Genomic DNA, 26,599 nt, shown 5'->3' on the forward strand with positions numbered 1-26,599 from the left:
AAAAAAAAAAAAGTTTATTGTAGGCTCCGTGCTGTATTTAGTACTCCTATGATGTGGTCTCACACACCTCAGCTGAGCCTGCACTTGAACAAGGGATGGGTGCTGCCATAAAACTGGCTGTACAGCTCCGAAAGGGGATAAAAAACACTGTCTATTGAATTAATGTGGTGCTGACCATGAAGGAAGTGGACACAGCTGTGGGGATGCTGCCATGAGACAGGCTGCTGGCAGGCTGGAGGAATGGTGGCTGAACTTGGGCCAGGCAGGCGGGTGGTGGGGAAGCTGCTTGGGATGGGTGGTTCATGGGGGTGATATAGAAAGCCCCTCTGAGCACCAGTTCTTTGTCAGATAGCATTAAGAAATGGTCCAGGGTTCTGTGTTTCCCATGCACAGAGACAATAAATGAAGGGAATTGAGTACTTCTCTAAACATGTATACATGGTTCCCAAACACACGGGACAAGGGGTTCCTGCTGCCCTGTCTCTCCCACCCCCCATGAGCTGTTTGAGTGTCAGTTTGAGTGGTTTTGTCCCTCAGGGCAGGAACTGGGCAGTGCAATCTTGAGCTGAAGAAGAATAACCAAGGCAGTGAAGGGAAGGGGCAATCTCCCTGTGTCTATTGGAGCCGTGTCAGTTTGCCAGGAGTGAGACCAGCCCAGGATATGAACCAGGTAAGTGCAAGAGCAGCAGAAGGTGCATCGCTCGTTGCTGCTGGTGAAGCAGAAGTCAGTTCTGAACAGAAGTCGTTGAGAAGGTGCCTCACGGTCGGTAGTTTGCGAGGAAGGCAGCCATGGCCATCGCTATCACTGCCAGCAGAAGAGGGAGCCAGTTACCACGCTGTCTCTGCAAAGAGAAGCAAGCATTACCAGGAAGTTGGTGGGCAGAAGAAACTTCTCATTGTTCCTAACAGACGTCATTCATCTTTAAACACTGCCCAAATAGACGGGAGAATTGTCCCAGACAAATGTGGAAACAAACAACAGGGAAGATCTGGGACCACGTGCTGTGGGGCTGGGGCGAGGAACGTCTCCCACCTTCGCCGGTTTGCTCTGGACGTGGTTGAGCTCGTCCCGGCACTGGCGCAGCCTGGTCAGGCAGGAGCGGTACTCCTCGCTCAGGGCCTCCAGCTCGGCGCGCAGCTCCTGGCACTGCAAGGGGACGTTAGCGGGGGCGTTAGCAGGAGCGAGCCCCGCGGGGCCGGGCACACCGAGACCGGCAGGGCTCCCGCAGCAGCCTTGACTCTTCGCCTGTGCACGGGCAGCCTGGTGATGGGGGATTTTCACGTCTGCCACCTGTGTGCCCACATATACCTGCACAGGACAGAGCAGATTTCAGTGTTACATGGTGACACAGGCCATGCCCTGGTTATTCCCATCCCGTAACCTGTTTGCTTTCGCTGCCACCTTTCATGGGAGAAAACAGCAATAGCTATTTTTTTCTGACCATGCGTGTGTAGGTCAGGAGGAAGAATGGGGTATAAAATCATGGGAGGGGGTTCATTTTGCTCTGTGAGAGCAGTGGGACATATGGGGCAGGTGCCTCAGTCATGCTGCACGTCCCCAAATCCCAGAGAGCACCCTCAGTCCCAAACACCCACACGGTGCAAGACCCTGCCACCTCCTGGGTGCCGGTTGCCCTGCATCCCCAGCACCTGCAGCTGGTCCCCGCATCTGGTCCCTGTTGCTGGGGTTGCACTTTACAAACTCTGTCCCCAGCTGCGGCAGGGTGATGCCTGATACCGTTGGTGCCCTCACTGGGGTCGGGCTGTAGGACAACTCCTCCTCCTGTGCCGTTCTCAGGTCTGCTATGGAATGTTGCAAATCTTATTTTCGTAAATCCCCATTACCTAAATTGTACTGTAAGAAATAGAGGACTGTTGGTGGCGGGTAGAGGGCGCAGTTAGTGCTGCTGGTTTTGTGTCCTGAAGTAGTCCTTAATACGGGAGAGAACCTGCAAGAGGTCAGGAAACTGAGTTTTTTGTGATCAAGTTTCGCATTGTTGATTTTGTTTGGTTGGTTTTTTAGTGTTAGCAGACCCTTCGTGTTATTTGTGAACCTTTTCTTTTCCTCTGGTTCATTCGTGCTCAGGACTTCAGCTCTTAAAGCGTGGCTTTGGCTTTTCCCTATTTCTCTCCCTGAACTGGGTTCACCTGCAGAGACTAAGCCGGAGCTGCTGAAGCAGTGGCATTGGTCACAAAGCTGCTCGGTGCCCCAGCCTTGTGCACACATGCTGTGGGCTTTAGCTGAGGCTGGTATCAAAAGAAAAATTCAGCAAAGGTAATCCTTGGAGCAAGTACCAGGAGCAGTCTGGAGCTCCGGCTGCCTTCAGGAGCTTTAATGCATTGTTTTCCTGCTCGCTCCTGGGAGCTCAGTCCCTAGCAGGGTGACTCCATCCCAGCCGTGACTCAGTGCTTCCTCACCTCGTTCTCCTTTGCTGTAAGCTGGGATGTCCTTTTCTGTATCTCAGCCTTCAGGCTTTCTTCTGCCTCCTCCTCAGGGTGCTTTAACAGAGCATTTTGTGTTTCCTTGGCAGGAGTGAGAGGTGGGCTCTGCGTGGTGAAAACCTGATCTAGAAAACAGTCAGGCTTCTGATGAGAAACAGGTCCTGGCTCTCAGTTCATTTTGTATCTTGTATACTCAGCACAGTTTAAAGATAATATTTGCATGCTATGCACAGAGAGGAGCTGAGTTAGTTATCATAGGCTTGCCTCTCCTGCAGGTGCGAGTTAATAATCTTTAGAGGAGTATTTCCTAGTAGTTGCCAGAAATGGAAGGGAGGGAGAGTTAAAGTGCCTTTTATTGCTTCAAGTACAGCTGTAATTGCAGTTACAAACTGGAATCTATCTATAAATCTATATATTTTTAAAAAAGTATAGCCACTGAAGTAGAATTTGCAATGAAATCCCTTTATTTTTTTAAGTGCTTGCCATCATAAATACACTTGAATTTTAAAGTTAACTAACAAAATATAACTAATTTCACACAGTTTTAAAATAATCCTTTATTCTAAACAAATAAAGACTTTTCCTAGAGTCACTTTTAACATTCCCATGTCCAGCTAGAGGAGTGCTAGATGGGAGTTAGAAAGTTTGCTGACCTTTCCTTTGCACCATCGCTTCCTGCATTTTCCGCTCGTTGGTCTGGTTCTGCATCAAGTCTGAGAACATAAAAAGTCACCGTCACCGGCAGCAGCACCACCGCAGGTCTTTCGTGCTGTGCTTCTTTGTGTTACTTACTGTGCAAGTGGCTGATCGTTGCCTCCAAGGATAGCTTCTGGCTTTGTAATGTTAGCTTCTGATTTTGTTCTTTTTGCAGTTTACCTGAAATAATAATAGCAAGAAAAACTGAAATAATAACAATAAGAAAATCAAGGTTGATACAAATCTCCGTGTATTTGCCACCCATCTAGTGTTCGTTAATTTTGTTTTAAAATAGCCATGCGAAACACTTACTAATCTCTGACTTTCTAGGTTTCCCATTCCACTCTTTCTTCTTGAGAAGTCACTTGGCTTTCCTGAAACACCTCTAATCTGGTTGGAAACTACTCTAGGAGCTCTTTTGGAAACCAGAGGCTCTCTGCAAGCTGAGATGTGCAATGCATTCAGAGGAAGATTTTTCTGGGTGTGCTTGGCTGTCAGGATCAGGCCTTTATGAGTATTTGCTTTATAGCTGCCCTCTGAGTGGCCCCGTCCCCCTGCGCGGTACCTTCGATGGTGCTGATGTGCTCGGCTTGGAGCTGGTTGTCCTCCTGCAAGGCGCTGGCGCGCTGCTGGAGCTCGGCGTGTTCCTGCTGCAGGCGGTCCAGGGCCTGCTGGAGCTGCTCGTTCTGCGCCGCCGTGTGCTGGGGCGAGAGGAGCCTGGTGTCAGCGGGGGCACGTGGGGGGGGCACCCGAATCGAGGAGGTTGGAGTAACTGTGCTTCACCAAAGTGTTTTTTTTTTTTTTTTTTTTTTTTTTTTTGAAATTAGGTGGAAAAAGCGGGCTCAGTGGGCGATGGTGCCGTTCCCGCAGGGGAGCTGACGTACTTGCAGTTTGCTTTGCAGAACGTGGAGGTTGCTCTCGAGCTCGCTCTGCGTCTTGGTCATCTGGGTCCACTCGGCTTTCAGCGTGGTGTAGTGCACCTTCCAGAGGGCCAGGTCCTCCCTCGTCACCTCCAGGCATCTCTGGGGGAAGCGGGGACTGCACGTGGACCTGCTGCCCGTGGGACTGTGCCGCGGGAGGCCAGCGGGAGGCCAGCCTCACGCTGCTCCAACCTGTCGTAACCTGGCATGGATCTGATGCTGTTGGGTGGGCAGAGGGGTTTGCTGCAGGGGGGGCTGCTGCAGGCTCACCGCTGGGCAGCACCTGCAGCTCTGAGCCTCCATGGGGATGGGGAAGGCTGGTAGGATTTGGGACATGGTTTGGTTAGCGTCCCGAAAATACGCGCCAGCAGTTTGCTTTGACCCGCAGGATGCCTCCTGGGAAAAAGCTGTTTTGATGTTAAGTCACACCAGAGAAAGCATCTCCAGAGACCTCACGTGCTGGATGCTGCGTGTGGCTTGTGGCTCGGTGGGCATGGGGAGGGGATGGGGTGAGGAGTGGTGCAGGGAAGGGAACACACTTCCAACTGCCACGCAGCGCTGTGTCTCCAGATGTGCTGTTCTTAATAACCTGATGTGGGGCTTACGTGAACACAGGTTGACACTAAACTGACCTTGCTCAGTAACTTAAAAAACAATCAGGTGTAAAACACGTTTCTTACCTGAGAGTTTTGCAGCTGTTGCTCTGCTTGGAGTTTGTCCTCGAGCATCTTCTGAAGAGCCTCCTTTGCCTTCTGCTCGTAGGTCTGCTTCTGGTCCTCCATCTCTATCAGGATCTTCTTCACGCACTCCTTTGAGTAACTCTTTAATGGAGGAACAGAAGTGCTCAAAGGGTCTTATCTGGCATATTCCTAATCTTGCTAAGCCTGAATGTTAGCAAATCCACACTGTGTAAGCGCTACTGTTAATTTACTGTGAAACATTGCTTCAGCAAAGAGGAGAAATACTTTTCAGATCCATATCTAATCAGATTGCTCTAGAAACTGAGACCCGACCTAATTACATGATTCAGTATTTCATTTTCATGCCTTTCTTCACCCGTGTTTGTTTCTCAGAGAATCAGGCATTACCTGGGTGCAGGCCTGCAGCTGATTTTCAAGGGCCCTTAGTTTGCACTTCAGTTTGTCTTCATTCAGCTGACCCTGGGGAAAAACAATTGGCCCAGCATGTGTAAATCACAAATTATACAATATGCCTCTGATGTTTTGTTAGCTTGTTTGTTCTCTTTCTCCCTTTTCTTCTATATTGTGGCTAAATTTGGTCAAAATCTTTTCGGTGCTTTGAGTTCAAATAATCCTTCACAATCCCAGAATAGGTGGGTTACGGGGGAAGTAAAACCTTTACGCATTGGAAAACCCTGTGGAAGCAGAGTGTGGGCGCCTGCAGTAGGAGAAGCTAAGAGGAGGTGATTTCAGCCAGGCGGGATGGGGCTGTGGGACACACGGCTGCTGTCTGTCCTGCAGGCCGTGCTCCCTGCTCCTGCCTGTGCCGCTTGGTGCCTGCAGCCCGGCGGGTGCCAGCTCTGCTCCTGCTGCTGCCGTTGGGAAATGGCCCGGGTCTGCGTTGCGACATCGAGCAGCTGGGCAGGGGGACGGATGGCAGTAGTGGTGATTCATTTTCCCTATTATCATCTCCTCTCAGTGTTAGTCAGACTTTTTACTTAGGTTTTGTGTAACCAGACTGCATGCAAATTCAGATAAAATTTCTAGCAGAGGGTTCACGTAGGCTGTTTTTCCACCACTGATACTGAGAACATCAGTATCATCTCTGCTTGCTACTGTTTGAAGTCAAGCCTCTGAATAAGCAACTCCTTGATGTTACGGGAAGAGCTGTCAAACCCAAGCAAAACCAGACTCTCTGGTGTCTTAGCACTGTTCAGATTTGCACAGAAGTCAGTTTACAGTCCCAAAGAATAAAGCTTCCCAGTTCAGTTAATACAATAAAACCTGAAGGCTATATCCCCTTAGAAAGTAGGTGGAATTTTGAAGAGCATTTTTAAATGTGGAATATTATGCCTAACTTTGCTCTGCAGTTCATTTCATTCTGCTCTCTGCAGAGGTTCACAGGGGAGGGGGGTGGTGGTGGTTCACAGCCCTTGTGCACAGATGTAAATGACTGTGCAAAGTACCAGGCAATGGAGCACCGGGCCCTTCCTACGCTTGGGAGCAGAAGTGTGCTGGCAAACTCCTTTAATGAGGATACAGCTTACAAATTGGTGAAAGAACATACGGCATTGAGATTTCCCTAAATGGAACAAACTGCCTGTTGCCAGAACAGCATGTTGGCGAGGGGCGAGTGGGTTTGTGCACATGCGTGGGAGGGCATGAGAAGTCGTGCCTCTGACCAGAAAAGTTGTGTGAGCTAATCTTGGGCAAGCCCTTGTGCTGATGATTATAGACGTGAAAGGAGCTGGTTTAAAGCACCACCACTACCCCCAGAAAAACACCACCCCACAATAACAAAACCTTATTGCTACCGCTGTCAGATGGCGGTTGTTTTTTTCCTGTCTTCTGCAGTGTCTCACATGATGCTGTCTTGAACACCACCTGAGAATCCTTGCATGAGAGCCCAAGGGCAAAAATGCAGTCAGAGGAGAGGACTGGGGCTGGTGTTCAAAATGTGGCCACTTCTGCAAATGCTGGATTTGAATTCACCAAAGCCCTCGAGTCTGAAGTTACCAGACTGGGCAGCTCCAAAACCTTTGCTTGAAAACTATTCTGCGTTTCTCTGCGGCTGTCACCTAAGTGCCATCTTTAAAACTGTTTTTGGCCAGCAGCTGCAGTGGTCTGGTTGTCCTGTGACTGGTGAATTTTCTCTGATACTCCTTTCTGTTAGCCATGTTAAATAGCTGGTTTAAAGCAATAATTTTAAGTGCTGTTTCTGGAGGACTTCTGTTTTGCCCAAACTTGATGCCTGTGCTAGAAAAATGGGTCCAGAAAGTCACAGTAATGCACTGGATATGACAAAGGGCTTAAAATCAGCAGGGCTCTAAGGCATTTCCAAGAGCCAGGCTCAACTTTAGAGCTCAGAAAGGGAAGCAAATGATTTAAAGGAATAATTTTCTTTAAGAAGAGAACAGCTCAGAAGTAACTACTCTTAATAACCATGGGGTGACTGACTTAGCTTCCTGCACCTGGCAGTGTTTTTGAATCAACGAAGCAAGTTGTACAACCGATGGGGTCCGAGTGCCGGACCTGTGGTGGGACAGGCTCCAGCCTGGAGGTAAAACCACGGGGAGGAGGAATGGGGGACCCATCCCTGTGGGGTAACAATGCTCCCATCCTCCTGCACAGCATTCATTTGCTCCATCAAACCAGAAACACCCAGGAACACAAACAATAACTCAAAAACAACTGTGTGGCCATTTCAAGAGTTACTGCTGGCTCATTGGGAAGGATTTAAAAGCTGCTGCAGCACACATGGGGCATCCCACCCGGACACGGCTCACGCTGCTGGACCCGTCCGCGCCTCCTGAGCAGCCCCTGCCCCTCTGGCCCCGTCCCAGCACAGCCCCTGCCTTCCCCCAGTGGCTGCGGAGCCAGCAGTGAGTTAATTTTTAGTCCTTGATGAAAGGTTGAAGGCAAGAGGCAGCAGCAAAGCCTCCCTTCTGCAGCAGAGATAGCAAGAAGCAAAGTGCACCCACCTGTTTCTAATCTGAGGTTTCATGGCTACTTCCTGCAGTGTGTGTCAGTGTTTTTTCCTGCTCGCATTATATTTGAAGAAGCAAGCGAAGGCGGAAGTTTCTAACCACAGTACATCTAATGCATTTTTTTTTACAGCATCTCATCCTATCGTTTGCTTTTCTGCCCCAACAGAACCTTCAAACCACTTTTTTTTGGATGGCACAACAAATGGTATATTAATAGTTGATTTAATAGCACTACTTAAAGCACTTCACGGGTCACCATAAAATGAGTCCTAAAATTCATCACCTTCATCTTACCTCCTGACGCAATGAGGAGGAGGGGAAGCCCTAGCTCAGTGCTGCCTGGAGGATTTTGTCTGAGTTGTGGGGAAAGGGCTCGATGCATGGCCACAGTTCAGCAGCATACCCCAGGCTGGGCAGGTGCTCCAGTTTGGAGCAGCTAAAATTTTTATTTTGGCCAGGAAAATTTGGTTCAAAATGTTTAAGACTTGACTGGGAGCAAAAAAAAAGTGGAAGCTGGTTGCTTGGATTCACTTTTTTTTTTTTCCCCCCTACTTAACTACTTCTACTGTCTTTTTACTTGAGCAAAGGTGGGAAAAACAAGTGCTTAAAAAAACTCAGAACTTTACAGAAGAGAAGGGTTTTACACCTTCTGTTAATCTGAAAGCAAGGTAAATGCTGTTGCAATTTTTTTGTGGGAGATGAAAGGGAAAAAATCAAGCAACGTAACCCCCTAACTTTTTTCTGAGTTTGTGTTCAACCTGCCCTGAAAAGGAAGGGGAGAGCAAGGAAGGAGGAAAAGCAAGCAGCTGCTTCCAATCCGGCACAGTGCCTTGTCTTCCCGGTGGCAACGTTGCTGCATTTCAGACCCGCAGCATCTCCAACCTGTAAAGCACTGAGGCCAGGCAGAGCTAGAACTTGGAAAAGGAGGCACGCGGGGTTTTTTGCTGGCATGGGCAAGCCGGTCCCTGCCATGGCAAAGCCTTCCCCAGCCCCAGCAGCCGCCTGGTACCTGCCAGGATTTTTCGGAGGCTTGCAGCAGCGTGGAGAGCAGCTCCTGCAGGATCACCATCTTCTGCTTCAGCAGCAGCTCGCGGTGCAGGGCCTCCTGTGGGGAAGCGAAGCGAGGTCAGGCAGCCCTATTCCTGGCTCCTGTCCCATGCCCTTGGGGCTTGGGGTATCCCTGGGTCCGGCAGCTTGTCCGTGTGCTTTCTTGGCAGTGTTAACACTGGGCACGTGGCACCCCTTTGATTAATAACAAATAAACATATGGCTGTACTTGCTCAAGGGCTGCTGCTCTCCAGGGAAGCACTTACGGTGCGTGGTGCCTACCTTCAGGTAGCTGGACAGCTGTATGATTTCCTGGAAGGGAAAGGGGAAATGTTTCAGTCCACGGGATTGTTTCAGTTCATAAACATCTAACGAACTGGCTGCAAAATCCAAACGTTTCAAAATCAAGTGCAGTTAACAGAGGGCTTCAGAGTGCACAGGGAGGGCCGGACCCTGCTGGGGTGGGTTGGCTTCTTCCTCCGGGAAGTGGAAACTGCTTTCTGCAGTTCCTTATGGCATCTTTGCCATGCAGCGCCTGGAGTAGCTGTGTCATTATTCAGGAAGCCATGGAAATTTAGCACCAGTTGGTGTTCTGGTCAGAAATTTTAGAGACTGTGCTCTTTTGCAGGAGTTCAAGCCTAGTCATCACCTATGTGTTTCGCTTACCTTATTTAAAACCGCTGTTCCACAGCTGAAATGGAAAAAGAAAGCACGTAAGTGAGGTGAAGGTGATGCAGGTTTCTGAAGCAGCCCATAGCCTGGGCACCAGCCTCTCCCCCAGGCCGGAGCAGCGCGTGGATGCTTGTAGAGCGCACACAGGGAAGGGGCACGGGCTGGGCCCTGCGAGGCGGCCTCGTGGGGCCTGAGCCCACAGCACGGGGCAGGTGGGGGGATGCGACTTACTCTGTCTGCTGGCTCGAGTCTTTCACCACTGTGCTTGTGAGCGTCTGAGTTCCTGTGAAAATAAAGCGAGAGGATGTGCCCGACGCCCTGCCATGGAGGGGCCCTGGAGCTCTTCTCTGTGTGAGCATGTGCGGAGCTCTCCAAAAGGGCACCATGTCTGGGCGGGGGGGGTAGCTGCTTAACCAGTGCCCAGCCCAGCAGGGACAAGAAGCAGAGAGCTGCTGGACTCAGGGGGAAAGAGAAGTGTAATTCTGCAGCCTGCAGTTAGCCCGCGTGCCCCAGGATAATTGGGGGCAACTGCAGAGAGCCCTGAGCACAGAGCACCTGCTGGGGAGCTCTGCTCACTGAGCTGCGGGCCAGCTCACGAGGAGATATTCCTAACGCCTGCAGCCTGGTGGGGATGCTCAGCCCGGGATGGTAAAGCCGCGGGGCTGCAGGAGGTGCCGAATGGCCCCGTGGATACTGTGGGGCTGGAGGAAAGCACTCAGCTCCTGTCCTGCAACCACTGAGCATCCCTCACCTACCTTGGGTGTTCGTGAAGACGCGTGGCCCAGGGGTGGCTTCTGCCGAAACATCGAGGGGGCTGCCGAGGCCGAGCGGGGAGAGCACGGGGGGGTACGCGGGGTGGCTCCACGGGCGCTGGAACAAGAGGGTGGCTTGTGTCAGGGTCTCTCTGAAACAGAGGGCTAGGAGTTGTGGCTGGGTCAGGATTTGTACCTCCAGTGGCCAGGGAAGAGTATCAAAGAGATGCTGAGAAACCAGGGCTGTTTCCATGTGGACGTGCTGGTTTGGCTGCAGCAGCACCAAAACTCTGTAGGGGAGCAGGTGAAAGCCTGCTGGGTGGACCAGGACAAGGAACCCTAAAGTGCCTTGATGTTTTTGGAAAGGATGAGGACCTGCAGGGGCTGGGTCCTGGCTGCCATGGAGCAGAGCTCTGCACCCCATGGCAGTGAGTCCTGGACAGAAACTGCACAGGGGCTGTGTGTGTATGAACGCCTGCCTTGAGTTCCTGCTGCCTGGTGTGCGATTAAACCCCTGAGCCAAGTGGCAGCTGGAGGTGACTGCTCTCCGTGCCCATGTGCTGCAAGGGAAGCTCGAGGGTGTCCTGGTGTCCCACCGGCACCTCGCCTTCCACTGTCTCTGCTAGCGTAAGTTCACAAAGCCCCTAGGATGAACTTGCACCGTGCCAGGGGAATTATTCATTTTGCACGGGATACAAATTTAGAAGGGAATCTGTTTGACTCTGGGGTGTCTTGCATCGCACCTTTCTGTAAATATTCTGACTCTTGGGGTTGCCGTTAGCTGGGCAGCACTGGGCAGGCAGTGGGACCACAGAGCGTCCTCGCTCCCGATAAAGAAGGTGCTGGGGGAAGCCAGGTGTTCAGAGTGCAGTTTTCATGAGGGAAAAGTAATTTATGTAAGTGCAAAACTAGTCTGGCAGCTAGGACGTGGGGCTGTATTTAGAGGAATGGCAGTAACACTCCATCTGGTTCAAGTTTAGCTTGGAAAACAGGAAAGGAACGCACTGGGAGGGAGGCATCACTGTTTACCCTTGCCTGACTCCGCAGTGTGTAAGGAAACGCGAGGTTTTTGTGGGTGCATTCTCACTTCGCACTTTGGCTTGGGTCTCAATGCAGCTGCAGTTGGCGAGCAGCCGCCGTGCTGCAGCGGGCACCGGAGGAACGGAGCTGCCCGCGGGGCTGGCGTTACCTGCAGCAGGCCAGGCGGGCTGGGGTCACCTCGCGCATGGGGGCCCCCGGGAGCCCCCACCGCGGTGCTCGACAGGTTTCTCCTCCGGAGGAACTCGCGTTGCCTTGGGCTCTGCGGCAGCTCCTCCGCCGCCCGCCCGGGCCGGCGGCAGCTTGGCGGGTGGCTCCGCCGCCGCAAGGCCTCGCGCGTCTCGTGCCGCCGCTCGCACTTCTCCTCGTAGCTCTCGCCCGCACGCCGTGGCCGGGCCCGCTCAGGAGGGCTGATCATGCTGGGGCTGCGCTGCTGGGCCACCACCACAGCCCTGCGGACTTTGTCCTGCCAAAACCAAGGGACAAGACATGATTTGAGTGAAAAACAAGCATTTCTGAGACTAAATAAATGTGACATATTTGTAGACAGACTAATTCTGGAGTTCTTGTCCAGTGGACGAGAGTGGTGTTCATGGAAAATGAGCTCGTATGTGCTGACAACATAAAACATCCCGCTCTGGTTTTGCTCCTTAGTGGGGTGGCTGCTGACCCAGGACATGCTTGGAGCAGAATTGCAAACAGTGAGCTCAAGCTCATGAAGTTGCCTTCGCTACCAAGTAGTACGGCTTCCACAGCTTACTCTGGGAGAACTGTTTTCCCGATAAAATAAAATCCCTCTGTTGTTCAGACTAATTTTTGTGTGCGTGCTGTTACCTTTTTTTTTTTAGCCAATCGAAGGAAAATGATAGAAACACAGGAAGAACAATAGCTGCTGCTGTTTCTGTAGTAAAGTTTTAAAGCGTGCCTATCTTTTGCCCTACTTTTTCAATAGCTCCAAAAATAGCCTCGCCATTGAGTAATTCACGCCTCGAGCAGTGGTGTTGCGTTTCTGAGTGGTGGCTGCCTTCCTGTGCACAGAGGGGTCAGGAGCAGCCAGCGGCTGTGGGCCCGGGGGTGTTTTGGGGTGCAGAACCTGGCAGCGCCCTGCAGGTTGGGGTGCCCCGCTCCCTAAAAAGCCCAGCTGCCAGGTACTGCTGTCTTCCAGCTTTGCATGGCTGCCGGACACCCATGCTTTCATTTTTACAGGGCTTTGGTTGTATTTGGACCTTTGCCTCTGCATCAGTCAAAGAGAAAGCTGAGGGATAACTGCCTGCAGCTGCCTGTCCTTCCTCCCTCAAGCGAGTATCGCATCCTCTCCTGCCCCTCACCGATCGGCGGGGAAGGGGCTTGCCATTCTGGGAGCACAGCTGGGAGGGTCCCGGGCTCTGGTCCTTGTCCCTACTCAGCCTGGGGCCATGTTGCATGTGGGGTTTTGTTCTCATGTTTAGTAAGCCATGTTAATGTAGGAAGGAGGAAAAAAAAAGAAAATTCATTGGTGTCATTCTGTCTCAAGCAATTAGGAAGTCATTACATCTAATGGGAGGGGAAAATGTGAGCAAGTAAAAACCCATTTACGTATGTAACACTTCCATGCCTTTTAGTCTGCAGTAAGATCTGCTCCTTTGGTCTTTTTGCTGTTGGGATGTGCCATCATACAGGCACGTCGCTAGCACCCACTGCTCGCTGTGGGGCCTGCGCTCGGTGCTGCCGGGGCTGATCCTGCTCGGGGCTCAGGAAGCTCCAGCAGCCCGCAGCTGGCAGCACGCTGCTGCGAGCGCACGGCCCACCGGGGCGTGGGGCCGTGGTGCCCTGCAGCTGAGCGCTTCTGAAAGAGGAGGCGGCGCTTGCTGAGCTTTGCATTCATATTTGTTTGCATATTCCGCTCTTTGAAGCTTCAAATGGCTTCTGAAGCCATCTCTAATTTTAGCTTAAGCTTACTGAAGGGTCCCACCAGTGTTGTGCTGTTTGGGTGTTTCTTATTGCGATGCACTTTGAGCTGAAGGGGTCTGGGGCCACGAGAGGCTAAGCAGCTTATCTCCGTGCAGCTTTCGTGTCCGTACCGTAATGACCCCGCTGTGCCCAGCTGGGCCTTTCCCCTCTGTGCTCACACGCCTGCGTCCCCTCGCCCGGTGGGCACGGCAGGGCCAGGCGAGCAGCTTCACCCCACCAGGCTGCCCTGGGTGCCCACCTGCACCCCGCAGCACGCTGCCTGAACGCCCAGCAAGCTCCACGGCTTGGGACAAAACACGGATGTGCAGACAAACCTGCTCCGACCTCTTCAGGACAGGATAAAAGTGTTTTTTTGATTCAGTTTTCGTAATTTCAGAAGTGGCCTAATTGTATGGTGCACCCAGGCCTTGGCCATCCGGCTCCTTCGATGGGAAGCAGCGCGGCCCCGCTCCCAGCCCGCCCGGCCATCCCACCGATGGCTTTCACAGAGCCTCGGTTAACTCAAAATGGGCTTTAAAGCAAGGTAAAGCTTAAAGAAATGCGTGGTCCATTACTCACCCCAAGCTGAGCAAACTGTTGAGGCCTTCTTGACAAGCTAATACTTTATTTCCTTCTTCTGTTACCCCAAATCACCCTCTCTAATTAACAAACGTGTCCTCTATCTTTGCTTTCCAAGTTGTTAACGTTTCTTGCTTCAAGGGAAACAAACAGAAAAATTGTTTCTTGCCGGTTCATGTTACAGCCTCCCCGTGTCAGTCATGTAGGCTGTGAGTGGGGTGAAAAAAGTGGAAAAAAGGTGTGCGGCGCTGAGCAGGGCAGCGCTGGCAGCCCGGTGCCGTGGGCACTTACCCGGCTCCTACTCGGCCACCGCGGAGCAGCAGGGCGAGCGCGGGGCTGTCGGGTGCAAATGCACTGCCACTGTCATCGTGGTGCCAGAGACTTCACGGTGCAGCTCCCTCGCCCATTTTCTTTCTGTCAAACAGGAAACGTTGAAGCCGCAGCCCCGGTTCCTGTCCTGCTGGCGGGCGGGGAGGCTGGGGGTGCGCGCGCCCGGCACGGGGGGACCGGGTTATCTCGGGGTGCCAAAGGCTGCGGCTTCCCTCCGCGCAGAGCCAGCGGCTATCTCTCGGGCCATCTCCCTTTATCGCTCTCTGACACTTGGAGGCTGAGCACTGGTCCGAGGAGCTGCCTGTGGCACCAGCTGACCGAATCTCTCCGGGCTGCTTTGGGGTAAAGAAATCCAGACTTAGCCAAGTGCGGTAATGCTATTATTTGAAGGCCTCTTGCAGATTGGAAAGGAAAAAAAAAAGTGTATTTCAGCAGCCGAGGAGAGGTCACAAATGGCAGAAATTCATTAAGGTCTTTAGAGAAGTGAAAGCTGTGTTAATGCAAATCATGCAGCAAGGTCGGTTTAACCAGCTGCATGCTGATAAGGGCTCTGCGCATACTCAATGGAAAAGGAACAAAATTCAAACTAGAGATGCCATAAAGTAATGTAAGATTTATTTTTCCAAAGACCATCCTGAGAGGATACAGGAAAAAACTATTCCATTTCAAAGACCCTCTCCTGTGGCTTTCTCTGGTCATTTTGCACGAGTTGGCCTAAATCCCTGTTCAGGAGCCTGGTCCCCTTTGCCCTCAACCCATGCAGTTCTGCTTTATGATCCTCTTCCCCAAGTCTAAATAACTCTTGCTATTTTTCTTTTTCTTTTTCTTTTTCAAAAAAATATCTAATTTTAACTAGGTCGCTGAAGATTTTTGTGTTTCAGTTGAGCCACTCTGAATCTCATCATCTTTCCCTCAGAAGCAGGAGGCTGTGTTCTATGGGCACAGTTGCCTTTCATGTTAATTACTTCATCCCCCCTTTGAGAAGGATGCAATGAAATGCAGAGAACACGTGCAGCGAAGCACATGGCCTGAGCATGCTTCCCAAACCCCTCTGTGCTTCCAGCCTTGTGGATTTCTGGCTTTTTTGGCTTTTGTGGAGCCAGGGGAAGAGAACGGCTGGTGAGGGGGAGCCCTGCTGCACGATCCTCTTGATCAGCAGAGGCCGGCTACAAGCGTCCTAACTAAAAGAGATGTTCTTGTGCGATGTCGTCATTTTCTGGTGTCCCGTCTTGCTTGGGCAGCTCCGGGGGGGCCCCGTGTTCCCAGCTATGCTGTCTTCACAAAGCATCCCCACGTGCCATTTTGGGGTGGGTTTTTCTGGAGACACTGCTGTGCGTGGGGCGCGTCAGTGCGGGGCCACCCCGGGCACTTGGAGCCACGCTAACGCCCCGACCCCGGGGAGCCAGCCGGGGGCACCGCGGTACTGTGGGGCGGCGGTGCTCTCCTGACATTTTCCACGATGACGTTGCTCCTGATGAGGGTGTCGAGCAAGTCGGGGGCCAGGCTGCGCAGGAGCAGCATCCCGGTCACGGTGCTGGGTGGGTAGTGCAGCTCGCGCTGGCGCAGGGCCCCGCTGCGAATGATCTCCAGCGCGCACTCCTCCTTGGGCGATGGGGCCACCCTGATGGCGTGCGAGACCACCCGCATCGCGCTGTCTGGGGAGACAGAGAGGGGGAGCCGGGTCACACCAGGGCTGCTGCGGGCACCAGGGTGCCAGTAGCTTCCCCTAACAAACCCCTAAATGCTGGGGATTGGGTCTGCTTGAGTGTGGAATAGCTGCAAAACAATAGCAATATCCTTCCCGCTCCTCTCCCTCTCCTGAGGATAAATCCCCACCTCCCATGAGTTTACTGCAAAGGTAGCAGAGTCACAGGTTGTTTTGTTTTGTGTTTTCTTTTTTTTTTTAGTGCTGAGGCTCCATTTCCCAAATTGCACAGGGCAGAGGGCTGGTGAAGCTGGAAGGTGGTGCTGGGCTTGGCTCTGCCTGGACGTGCCCTCCCCAAGCCATGAGCCCCAGTGGCATCGAGCTTACCTGTGTCAATGAAACCCAGGATGCAGAGCGTGATGGAAACGTTGACGTTGTCTATGATGAACTCATGTCGCAAGGAGCTGAAAAATCCATCCAAGGCAAACTTTGTTGCAGAATAGGGAGCAACAAACGGGCTACCGGCTTTACCTGGAGCAAAGGCACAAGATCAGTGTTCACGTGTGCTGGGCAGGCACAAACCTGCATGGCTCTCCCCTCCTCTTGCCCTTCAAGTAGCTACGATACTGTGATACAGGATCTCTGAGGGCAGGGGCTGTAAAAGCCCAGAGCACTTGTATCGTGCATTCAGGATGTAAGCCAGGTTCTGACACTGGGCTCCTGTTGGGGTGGCTCTGCCTCACGGCCCTCATGCCCGCAGCAGGCAGAGGGAGGGATGTGGCACGGAGAGCCTGGCCCCTCGTGTGCTCACCTGCCACAGACGAAACGACGACGATGCTGCCCTCGCTCTCCTTCAGCATGGGAAGGGCAGTCACAGTCATCGCCACGTAGCTGAGGAAGTTGGTCTCCAGGAGCTTTCGTACGTGTTCCACATCCCCATCAAAGTAGTTGAAGTAAGAGTAGCCGATGTGATTCAGGATGAGCATATCGAGGCCTCCTGGAAGCAGAGCACCTTTGCTAGTGGCAGCCAGCATCTCAGAACAAAGCTGCTTTCTGGTGGCCGGGACGGCCCCGAAACGTGGTGTGGGAGAGAAGGGGCAGCACCCACCACTCACCCCAGGTGTTCTCGGCCTCCTTCACCACCTCCTCGGCGAACGCGGTATCCTCCATGGAGCCGCTCACGAAGCGGGCAGACACGGCGCCCAACTCCAGGCATCGCTCCACAACCTGCGGCGACAGCGAGAGCGGCGCTGGCGAGGGGATTGGGGCAGGTGGGCAGCGCGTCTGCCTGTCCCACAGCATCCTCCTGCCTTCGGGGGGAGACATTGCTCGAGGGAAGTTTCTGCAATGAGTTAATGGCCCCCCTGAGCTAAATATTTAATATTTATAAGCAAGAATATGACCGCTGAAGTTTGATTCTGTGGCATAGTGGAAGCAAAAACTGTTCAGGCTTGGAGAAAGTGTAAGGGCTGGTCAGACCAGGAACCGGGCAGGCTGGTGGTGTCCTCAGCAGTGGCAACCAGTGGTCAAAGCTGAAGACTGTGGGGGAAGAAATGCTGTGCAGCCAGCATTGAAAATGTAATGTGGGGTGGTGTGGGGTCTCTGGCATCCCCACGTGTGTGGTCTGGGTGAACACCTGAACGCTCTGCCTGCCTGCGGGGCTCTGGACCACAGCCGTGCTCGGGGCACCCGCCTCACGCTGCCTGCGCTCACCTTCTGCAGCTTTGCCTCCGTCCGTGCCGTGAGCAGGACGTGGGCCCCCATGCGTGCCAGGTGGTATGCCATCTGCTCCCCGATGCCGCTGCTGGCTCCCGTCACGATCACCCGCTTCCCCCGGAGCATCTCTGGAGAGGACGCAGAGCTCAGAGCCGTGCATGGCCCGTGCTGCCCAGGCCCCTGCAGGTGGCTCCTCTGTGCAGCCGCTGGTGCAGACCCCACCTGGGCTGCGGCTGGGTTTGAACAGGCTCGAGCTGTGTCCAGCCCGGTCAGGAGCTGCTTTCAAAAATACCAAGAGCTGATAATCATTGCTGGCAAGGATTAAATGTTTAAAATTGATAACTGCATGTTTCCTAAACTAATTAATGTGCTGAGATCTAAGAATGCAAGCCCAGAAGACCCATGCACAATCCTGTGACATTCTCCTGCATGGCACAGGGGGCTCTGACCACCTGCAGCACCCGTGTGCTCCCCCCGCAGCCCACACCCCCACACTTCGGCTCTTCCAGCTGCGCTTTGGAAGGCCCTCGAACAGCTCAGGCTGGGCTGCTTGGCTCCACGCTGCCACGCTGGGGTTGCAGCATGCCTGTTCAATCACTTACCCTCGCTGAAATTCTCAGGTGCTGAGTAAAAATACACGGCCAGCCCCAGCCCCATGAAGGGGATGATGACCTTCAGGAGCAGACCCATCCCTCTGCTAGCACCAAGTGGGAGCAGGACGGAGTGTGCGGCTCCGAGCACGGGCCGGCGGCCGTGTCAGCACGGTGAGAATTGGGCTGCCAGTGATGGCAGGGCTGAACTGGTTCTCGTCTTACACAAGGCTGCTGGTGCCTATTGGACCTTCTTTTTGTACTTCCTGTAATTTAGCAAACATTAACCTAATAGAGAGCGTTGCTTTGGACTTTAGGCTGTCCCTTTGCACCCTGCTCCTGCTGTGACTTTCAGGAGTGTTTTCTAGGGGTGCTGAAGACCAGCCCTGGAAAGCTTTCAGCTTAGTGGAGCAGTGGGTGCCTTGTTTGGTGACTGCCTTCAGGACTGGGACACCCGTGTCCCCTCAGCCCAGACCTCTCGGGACAGTCAGCTTTCTCTCTCTTCTGCTTTGTGTCTGAAACCGAGTCTGAGCTTCCCTTTCTTCCTCTCTGGGTGCCACGAGGATTTATTGATCGGTGGTAATAATTGTGGTGCGGGTTCACATAAATACCTAGAGAGAGCAGGGCTGGCAAAGCTGGTGTTTCTAGATCTTTATCAGTGCTCCAGGTTTATGCTGTGTAATATCGTTATCAGTGTAATGCTGATAGTTTGCTGGGTGGTGGCTCTTAGACCTAAAAAACTGCACTCAGTCTTGAGGAATCCAGTGAGGCAGATTGTGAAAGGCAGTAAAAGAGCCAAGCGGGTGAATAATAAAGATCTTCAGCTTTCACAAGTGTTGTGTGTCACACTGCTCAGCATCTGCCTGGGCATATGGCAAACTGATTTGCAAACAATTTTCTCAGAGAAAGTAGCAAAGGGCAAAACCTGCTCTGCGTGCACTGATTTGAGCAGTAGGTGTTAGGATAAAGAGAACGGAGATGCCGGTTCCCAGTTCCCTTTAGAAAGAAATGAGCAAAATGATGCTGGGGAAGGGCCCGAGGGAGGTTTCTCATTTCTTCATCTTGAACCAGGTGACAGCTGGAAGGCAGGCACTGGTTTTTGGTTGGGGATGTCATGGGTGTTGCTCAGGTGGCCGCAGCCAGGTTAGGTGTGAAAGCTCCGGGGTAAAGGAAGCCGTGCCAGGCTGGCTGCAGGCTTGTGCCCGGGTGTCTCCCCCAGCGAGCACCGTGCCTGGCACTGCGCTCGTGGCTTGGGGCGGCAGCGCAGCAGCTCTGCGTGGCTGGAAGGCATTTTGCTGTACAATGTTTGTGTCTAGAACTGTACCCCAAAGAATAAACTCGGTGAGAAGATTTGCATTTAATTTGGTCATTAAGCTAAGCAAAAAATAGGCTAGAGACTGTTATTCCTGAAATGAAACAATGAAGGATTACTGCAAAGGTTCAATTTTCTGAGAAAGGCGAGTCAATGGAATTATGCCTATTTACAACAGCATTTAGTAACGGAGAAAGAGGGGATAAAAAACAAACACAGAACACACCACAGTAAGGCTATTAGGTTTTATTTAATAATTAGTTTGTTACTACTTTTCCGTAGTCTAGGGGAAGGGAATGGGTCTAACCGGATGGGATGCTGCAGGCGCGGGCACTTCCCCGCTGCCACATCCCGTACCACAGCATGGGGTTGTCCCAGCCAGGCCCTCTGGGGGCGATGCGATTACCTTACAGAAAACTGAAGAACTTTTTAAAATCCGAGCTCAGATCTCTGACCGGGGATGAGTGAGGCACAAACAAGCAGGCACAGGGCTGCGCAGGCGCTCAGGCGGCTGGCGGGCGCTCCACCTGGTAGTGCTGCCGGACCAGGTAGTCCAGCAGCTCTGCGGCCCAGTCCCGCAGCAGGAGGGGGATTTTGGTCAAGGCGTATTTGTAGTACACCTCCCGTTGGCGCAGGGCACCCCCCTTGATGATTTCCAGGGCGCACTCCTCTTTGGGGGCCGGGGACATCAGGAGCACGTCAGCGGCAGCGCGTACGGCGCTCTCTAGCCAGGGAACAAGGGGAACTTCGGTCAGGCTTGGGCTGCCCTCCGCTTGTCCTCTCCCTGAAGTTTGCTTTGTGATGAGCAAACTGAGGGGCTGAGGAAGGCCGTCGCATTTAATTAACATGAATGGAGGTAGAGGAATTTGTGAAGGATTTACTAAAACTGGGCCTATCGGTATGCGCTTGAAAACAGAGGTAACTTCACGAGACAACATTCCTCCCTGTTGTCCAACACATGCAGAGATTTTCAAGCCATTCTCAGCACGTGCTCACGCTGTTGTAGCTGGTTGTTGCATCACTAGATGAGGCTAAGGGGAGGTATGTGGCTGGCACATCCATTTAAATTTGAATTTTAGGCTGTGCCAGCCTCTGTGCAGTGGCTGATTTTATATAGTGCGGGGAAATAAATTAGTTTTGAGAGTGTTTTTTTGGTGGCAGAGAGGTAGGAGCCCACAGAGTCCAGAGGTTGTTTTGCAAGCCCTCGTGCTACGGCAGGGCCGGAAGAAAAGCAGCACCAGAGGTGTGGGGAGGGTAAGGAGCTGAAAACACGACGCTCGGTTCCTGCTCAGCCAGGCCAAGCGGTGCGGGTCTTACCAGTATCAATGAAGCTGAGGATGCAGAGCGTGATGGAAACATTTACATTCTGGATGCTGAATTCCTGCCTCAAGGAACTGAAAAATCCATCCAGGGCAAACTTAGTTGCAGAGTAGGGGACCGTAAAGGGAAACCCAACTTTACCTAGACACAGAGAGAAGTTCCATTAAGGCACGGAAAGCTGTGCCACGTAAGCCTCTGTTTTGCACTTCATCAGATAAAGTATTTTACCCAAAGGGAGTTTGCTGTTAGGGAAACATCATCCTGGCACCAACAGCAGGACTACAAAGCATTCCCCTCAGGGTCCAGCTCTTTTATGGCTGTAAGTCCAACAGCGTGTCTCACATCTCCGCTCAGGCTATGAGCAGCAGGCAGCAGCTACAAAACCCTCAGAGGAGGGAGACGGAGCAAAGTTTAATCTCTTGACTCTGGATACTGAGCTAAGCTGATCACCAGAAGACCAACCAACAGACCAGCTGTGAGTGGGGACAGCTGTTATTAATTTAGTCCCCTGACTTAACAGAAGTTTATTAGGTCAGTCAGTAACTGACTCTACAAATATTTGCAGAGTAGAATATCTGGTAGGTCAAGCACTTGACCTATAGTCAGAGGACCAATGCAGCATGAAATAATTACATTTCCACTTTTCTTCACAAAACTGGAGCTATACGAGCTCCGCTGTGCTAATGAGCCCAGCACCAGGGTGTGGGGTTTAATTATGGGGCCAGTCAGAAAGCAAGCTGGGGCAATCAGATTGCATCAGAGAACAAAGTCCACTGAGAAAATGTGAAAAAGACCTGCTGTTTTTGGTTACTTTGAGTGTGTTAAGCAGTTCTGGTTCCTTCGAGATGCCCGGTGTCTCCGTGTGCTTCCTACTTATGAAAACCAGCCCACAGTGTTTTATGACAGTCCTGTGTCCCACCTCGCTCCCACTCACCTGCCATGGATGAGACCACTACGACGCTGCCCCCGCTCTGCTTCAGCATGGGCAGGGCAGAGACCGTCATGGCCACGTAGCTGAGAAAGTTGATGTCCAAGAGCTTCTGGACGTGCCTGATGTCGCCATCGAAGTAACTGAAGTACGACTTGCCGACGTGATTAAGAATCAGCATGTCTAGGCCCCCTGAAAGCAGAGGAGCAGGCATTAGTGTGTGGTGGGAGAGGGCTGCCGTGGGCAGGACGGAGCCTTTCCTGGCAGCAGAATCAATGCAAGCAAAAAATCTGGGGGTCAGAGTCTTTTGGGGTCAGTTTTTTTGGGTCAGAGCTGTGGCTTGCCGTCTCCAGAGCTGGGATGGTCTGGGTGGTGGCGGCCAGCAGAAATGTGCTGGGCTTATCTGACTCGTCCTAGGCAAGAGAGCTGGTGTGACTTTTTTCCCCTGGTTGAAACACGAATAATATGGCACAAGGGAGACTGCTCTTGAGTTGTCTATGGACCCCTGTTGGGAGAGGGAGTGCTCTGCACCGAGCTGAAATATTGCATTTCCGCAGTGATGACCCATGACCAGAGTAGCAAGGCTGCTGCGGGCCTGACGGGTGGTTTTAGCCCACAGTAGCCTGCAGTGATGAAATCCAGGATTGTGATACTGGGACAGGATGTTACGAGGGCACCGAGATGAAATCGAGAGCGCAGTTCAGCCTGCGCTGAAGCGGTGCAGGCTGGGCAGAGGGGCAGCACTGAGCCGCAGGGGGCAGAATTAGGGCAAACCTCTCCCCATCCCCATTTCTCCTGCTATTTTCTTGGCGGGTACTGATTTTTTCTTAGCAGGCACAGGGTAAAAAGCAGCGTGCTGGAGAGCTCCAGCATCTCTAACCTGCCGCTGGCTGGCGGGGAGCAGGCTGCGGACGTACCCAGTTCGGCCTCTGCCGCCTCCACCACCCGCTTGGCAAAGGCCATGTCCTCCATGCTGCCGCTGACGAGCCGCGCTGAGCCGGCCCCCAGCTCCTGGCACCGCTCCACCACCTGCGACGGCAACACGGCGCATCAGAGACCGCCCGCACCGGGGGCCGGGCGCTGCCGCGGGGAGGGCGCCTTGCTCCCCGAAATGTGCCCCTGCCCCAAAACTGCAGCGCGGGGCTTCTGGGGGTGTTTGGAGCCTCTGAGCTTCAAAGGGATCCTGAGAAATGATTCCTTTGGGGAACGTGTGACCCAAGGCGGTGTGGCTTTTTGTCGGCGCGGTCTGTGCTGGAGCCGTGTGTGTGCAGGGCGAGCAGGAGCTGATATTTCACTGCAGTGGAATGAGGGCGTGTGTGCTGATGGAGCCTGTGCATATGGGGAGATGTGTACATAACCGAGCAAGTTCAAATATTGCAGTACGTGCCGTACAGAGTGCGTGCCTGCAGGAAAGTGATTTCTGAGTGTGCAGGAGCCCCAGAGACCGTAAGTTTGCATACCCGTGATCAGAACCGTGCACATCTGGCGTTTGTGCTGGGGCAGTTACATGCACATGTATTTATGTGTGTACCTGTGATGTGAGACTGGCCTTCCTACGTTTGTGTGTGCACTGCCATGAGCATGCATGTGTGAGTGCTCAGCTTGCCATTTACTTTCTGCAGCTTGGCCTCTGTCCGTGCGGTGACCAGGACGTGGGCTCCCATCCGTGCCAGGTGGTATGCCATCTGCTCCCCGATTCCAGTGCTTGCTCCAGTGACGATCACACGCTTCCCCTTCAGCATCTCTGGGGACCAAGGCACATGGGTTTAATTTATCCAAACCCTATTTAAAAAGAAAATACCATCCCCTAATGCCCTCAAGCAGCAGTTAATTGCAAGCTGAGTGAGCCTGCCTGCAAGCACGGAGCCTTGTGCTCCATCTCACACGGAGACATCTCCTCCCTCTCCTGGAAGCTGCACCAAGGAGCAGCTGCAGCTCGAACTGACCACAGCAACACAGGGACGGTTCTTGGCTCTTTCAGAAGCTTTTTCATGGATCAGAACACAACTTATAAACAAACACAGCTATTTTGCAATAAAAACACCCTCTAAGTACATGCTTCAAAACTTGAAATCCAACATTTAAAAGCTATGTTTATAAACTTTTTTACAGATTTGAACGTGAAATGTTCAAAGCCCTCTTCGTTTCAGAAGCCCCTGCCTCACCTGCTCCTTCAGAAACTCTTTCTGCATGTTACTTGCTCAATTTGAGTTTGAATCTCTGCTAAAACAATGCTCCATTATCAGCCCTGCCACAAAGGCTTGGACCTGGCTTGGTCCAAGCTCTGTACAGTTTCTGTGCAAAGCACTCAGATGTGCCTTTTAATATTTTACTTAAGGACAGATTCACTTTTAATACTCACCCGGTTTGAAATTCTCCCTCGCAGAATAAAAGCAGAAGGCCAAAACCAGTCCCAAAAAAGGAATGAGAATCTTTTGCAACCGACCCATCCCTGGAAATTGAGCATGAAAGCGAAAGGAGGAAAAAAACCTCTGCAGAGCTGCTCCCGTAGGAAGCAGCAGTGCCAATCCTTCAAAACCTGTTGCGAAGGAATTGCAACTTCCAAAGCACTGGAAAATCACAGTGGGGTTGTTAAGTGAAGCAAAACCTTTGATCTGCTCCCCACTGGAGCTGGGGAGCCTCGGCCTAACTGGCGGTGCTGCTCCAAGCTCTGCCCGGCTCTTTTCATATTTCCTGTCCCTACGATAAAATGCAGAATTTCGCACAACACCCTGGAAGAGGTGTGTCTTTGCCGAACAGCATCAAGTTTCACACGCAGAACATCAGGGCAGCCCAGTACAGGTGGCTGAAGCTCCTGTTTTATTCCCACTGGCGCCGGGCGCGGGCGGGTCCGACCGTGGGGGGGCAGGCGTGGGGACAGCCACCGGGACCCCCTGCCCGGGGCGTCACTGCCCTGCGACCCCACAGGGCGTCCCCATACCCAACAGCTCTGAAAAGGCTTTGCTTTGCTGAGACGGGGTTTGCTGCTGAGCTCCCTCCTGCTTGGAGTACTGCAGGAGCTTCGCAGCTTCCTCCTTACTTGTGAGTGAATGTAGTCCAAGGAAAAAACACGTAGCGTCCGCTGTCGTGCTGTGTCCGGGCAGCAGCAGGTTTGATGTCAGCGATCTTGCGTAATAGGATTAAATCATGCTCTAGCGTGGGTCTGGAGCTGGGATCTGCCTTGCAGAGTGCTGGTACCTGTGGTGCTAGGTGGGGACGGGGGCTGAGCCTGCTGCGCTCCATCCCGTGCTGCCCCAGCCCAGGGAAGCTGCGATAACCAGGATCAGCAGGGTCTGATCCACGCAGGCACAATGGATGCGGGTGGTTTTTTTTCCTCACAGACCCCTCCACCATAAGGAAACAGAAAGAATTACTAAAAGATTTTTTTAAAAAAATCTATTAGAGCTTTAAAATAAAGATGGTTTAATTTAAAAACATACTTAGCAGGGCAGAGGGGCTCTCAGGTATTGATCCTGCTATAATACGTCTCAAGAGACTTATTTATGCCTTTCTACTTCAGTCTCTTCTTACCACTTGGTAGTAAGCACTTATCCCACCTCTGGTCAGATAACAGCACTACGGTAACTGCCTTTTCCTGAGTCCTGAAGCTTTGAACTTGAGCCATGATCATGGGGCAGCCATTTCATTCCTTGGCTTGAAAACAATGAGCCAGTTAGCCCTACCTCGGCTGAGATCTGTGTTGCGGGTAAGGGGAGAGGCTCTTTTAAGATGCTATTTTTACTTCTGGCATTAGGATGTTGCATGGGTGGATGGGTGTGCGTGGATGCTGTTGTGGCCTGGGAGGACTGGGGTGGCCGTGGTGGCGCTGGAGCCCCCAGCTAGGGCTGTTCTTCACTGCTGCTGCCTGCCTGGATTTCCTCCCCATTGCCTGTCACCCGGCCAGGCGCTGCAGTTCCTCACTCCCACTCGAAGCTTTTTCTGGGTTTGTTTTGCTCTATGCAACTTAAGAACTTGTTTTTAACCTCTTCTTGAGGGTGGGGAGTGCAGAAAGGGAGAGGAGGGCAGGAAGAGGTGACTGCAGAGAAATATTTTCTGATCCGAGTGACTGAACTCAACCCACAAGGCTGATCCTGGCCCCACTGCTTCCAAACCGTCCCAGCTTTACAGGCAGAGGCCGGCAGCATGCCTGGTGAGATGGAGCACTGGTGGAGGGGGAAGCAGCCTCTTGCTTCTGAAACAGCTTCACCCGAATTATCCTGGACACCTTCCCCCTGCTGCAGGTCGCTTCTGCATCGCTCACCTGTTTGCAGCCATGTTTTCCATGGTGCAGTGCTTAGCACTGTGCTAACTGCTCTGCACATGGGAGGTTCTCCATTTAGTGCTGCCTGGAGCTCACTTGGAGGAAATGAAGGCACGAAGAAGCTTGTTCCGACAAAAACTGGCAGAGCAGCAAAGGGCAGCTGCTGGAGGGTCCCTGCTGTGCACGGCAGCGAGGCGCAGCGGGGAAGGAGAGTTTCAGGGCAGGGCTGGGGGTTAGGCAGGCTCGTGCATGCAGCTCAGGAACTCAAAAGCACTTGGCAGAAATTGGAATACCACATTTTTTTTCTCTTTTGAGTGATATTTGGCTGGTTTTAACCCATTATCAAATCTTTGTTAATTGCAGATAATTTTCCTTTTCTTCCCCCCTTGCTTCCCTATATCGTGTAGATGTTAAAACATTATTTCTCACACCTAGCTCTCCCAGTACTTTATCACAAGTGCAGGTCTACTTCCTTTCCTTGTAACAGGGATATTGCCATTACAGAGGGTTACCCTCGGTTATGCTCACACTGGGGCTGTGCGCAGGGCGACGTGATGCTGTCGCACTGCAGCAGGTTGGCGTGTGTCTTGGCATGGTGCAGGCAGCCTCGTGGAGCCTCCTGGGCACGGTGTGCGGGCAGTGCCCCCAGCCTGCAACTGCTGTCGCTGCCGCAGCACCGCTCCTGAGAAGTGTGCTCTCGGCTCCCAAGGGAGGCGTGCAATGATTGTAGGACAGAGTTGGGTCTGACAGAGTGT

General features: G+C 52.5%; 3 protein-coding genes across 11 annotated transcripts; all 3 read right to left on the reverse strand.

Moving 5' to 3' along the window:
* Positions 1–3: 3 nt before the first annotated feature.
* Positions 4–14,536, reverse strand: TRAF3IP3 (TRAF3 interacting protein 3). Of its 7 annotated transcripts, none has more exons than XM_040535976.1 (17): positions 14,034–14,535; positions 13,743–13,876; positions 11,386–11,700; positions 10,200–10,314; positions 9,676–9,727; positions 9,439–9,463; positions 9,055–9,084; positions 8,735–8,830; positions 5,147–5,218; positions 4,739–4,879; positions 4,023–4,160; positions 3,704–3,839; positions 3,235–3,318; positions 3,096–3,155; positions 2,419–2,567; positions 1,034–1,309; positions 5–842 (listed from the first exon to the last, which is right to left on the reverse strand). In XM_040535976.1, the coding sequence occupies exons 3-17, from the start codon at positions 11,650–11,652 to the stop codon at positions 759–761; spliced, it is 1,725 nt and encodes a 574-aa protein (XP_040391910.1). In that variant the 5' UTR covers positions 11,653–11,700; positions 13,743–13,876; positions 14,034–14,535; the 3' UTR covers positions 5–758. The 7 variants fall into 7 exon arrangements, with proteins under 7 accessions (XP_040391914.1, XP_040391910.1, XP_040391915.1 ...); XM_040535981.1 differs by having other exon boundaries at positions 1,034–1,147; positions 14,034–14,534; XM_040535980.1 differs by having other exon boundaries at positions 4–842; positions 1,034–1,147; positions 13,743–14,534.
* Positions 14,537–15,299: 763 nt separating this feature from the next.
* Positions 15,300–18,329, reverse strand: LOC121059284 (corticosteroid 11-beta-dehydrogenase isozyme 1-like). The gene is made up of 6 exons (XM_040535983.1): positions 18,036–18,329; positions 17,431–17,561; positions 16,833–16,944; positions 16,529–16,714; positions 16,105–16,248; positions 15,300–15,727 (listed from the first exon to the last, which is right to left on the reverse strand). Exons 1-6 carry the CDS (start codon positions 18,121–18,123, stop codon positions 15,453–15,455), a joined length of 936 nt encoding a protein of 311 aa, XP_040391917.1. The 5' UTR covers positions 18,124–18,329; the 3' UTR covers positions 15,300–15,452.
* A 1,237-nt stretch (positions 18,330–19,566) lies between these two features.
* Positions 19,567–24,864, reverse strand: LOC121059291 (corticosteroid 11-beta-dehydrogenase isozyme 1-like). 3 transcript variants are annotated; one of them, XM_040536003.1, is made up of 7 exons: positions 24,624–24,642; positions 23,946–24,035; positions 23,197–23,327; positions 22,501–22,612; positions 21,590–21,775; positions 20,653–20,796; positions 19,567–20,059 (listed from the first exon to the last, which is right to left on the reverse strand). In XM_040536003.1, exons 2-7 carry the CDS (start codon positions 24,031–24,033, stop codon positions 19,839–19,841), a joined length of 882 nt encoding a protein of 293 aa, XP_040391937.1. In that variant the 5' UTR covers positions 24,034–24,035; positions 24,624–24,642; the 3' UTR covers positions 19,567–19,838. The 3 variants fall into 3 exon arrangements, with proteins under 3 accessions (XP_040391937.1, XP_040391936.1, XP_040391935.1); XM_040536002.1 differs by lacking the exon at positions 24,624–24,642 and adding an exon at positions 24,192–24,326; XM_040536001.1 differs by lacking the exon at positions 22,501–22,612 and having other exon boundaries at positions 24,624–24,864.
* Between the last annotated feature and the right edge of the window lie 1,735 nt (positions 24,865–26,599).

The sequence above is a fragment of the Cygnus olor genome, chromosome 24 (genome assembly GCF_009769625.2).
Source record: "Cygnus olor isolate bCygOlo1 chromosome 24, bCygOlo1.pri.v2, whole genome shotgun sequence".
Classification (NCBI taxonomy): Eukaryota; Metazoa; Chordata; class Aves; order Anseriformes; family Anatidae; genus Cygnus; species Cygnus olor.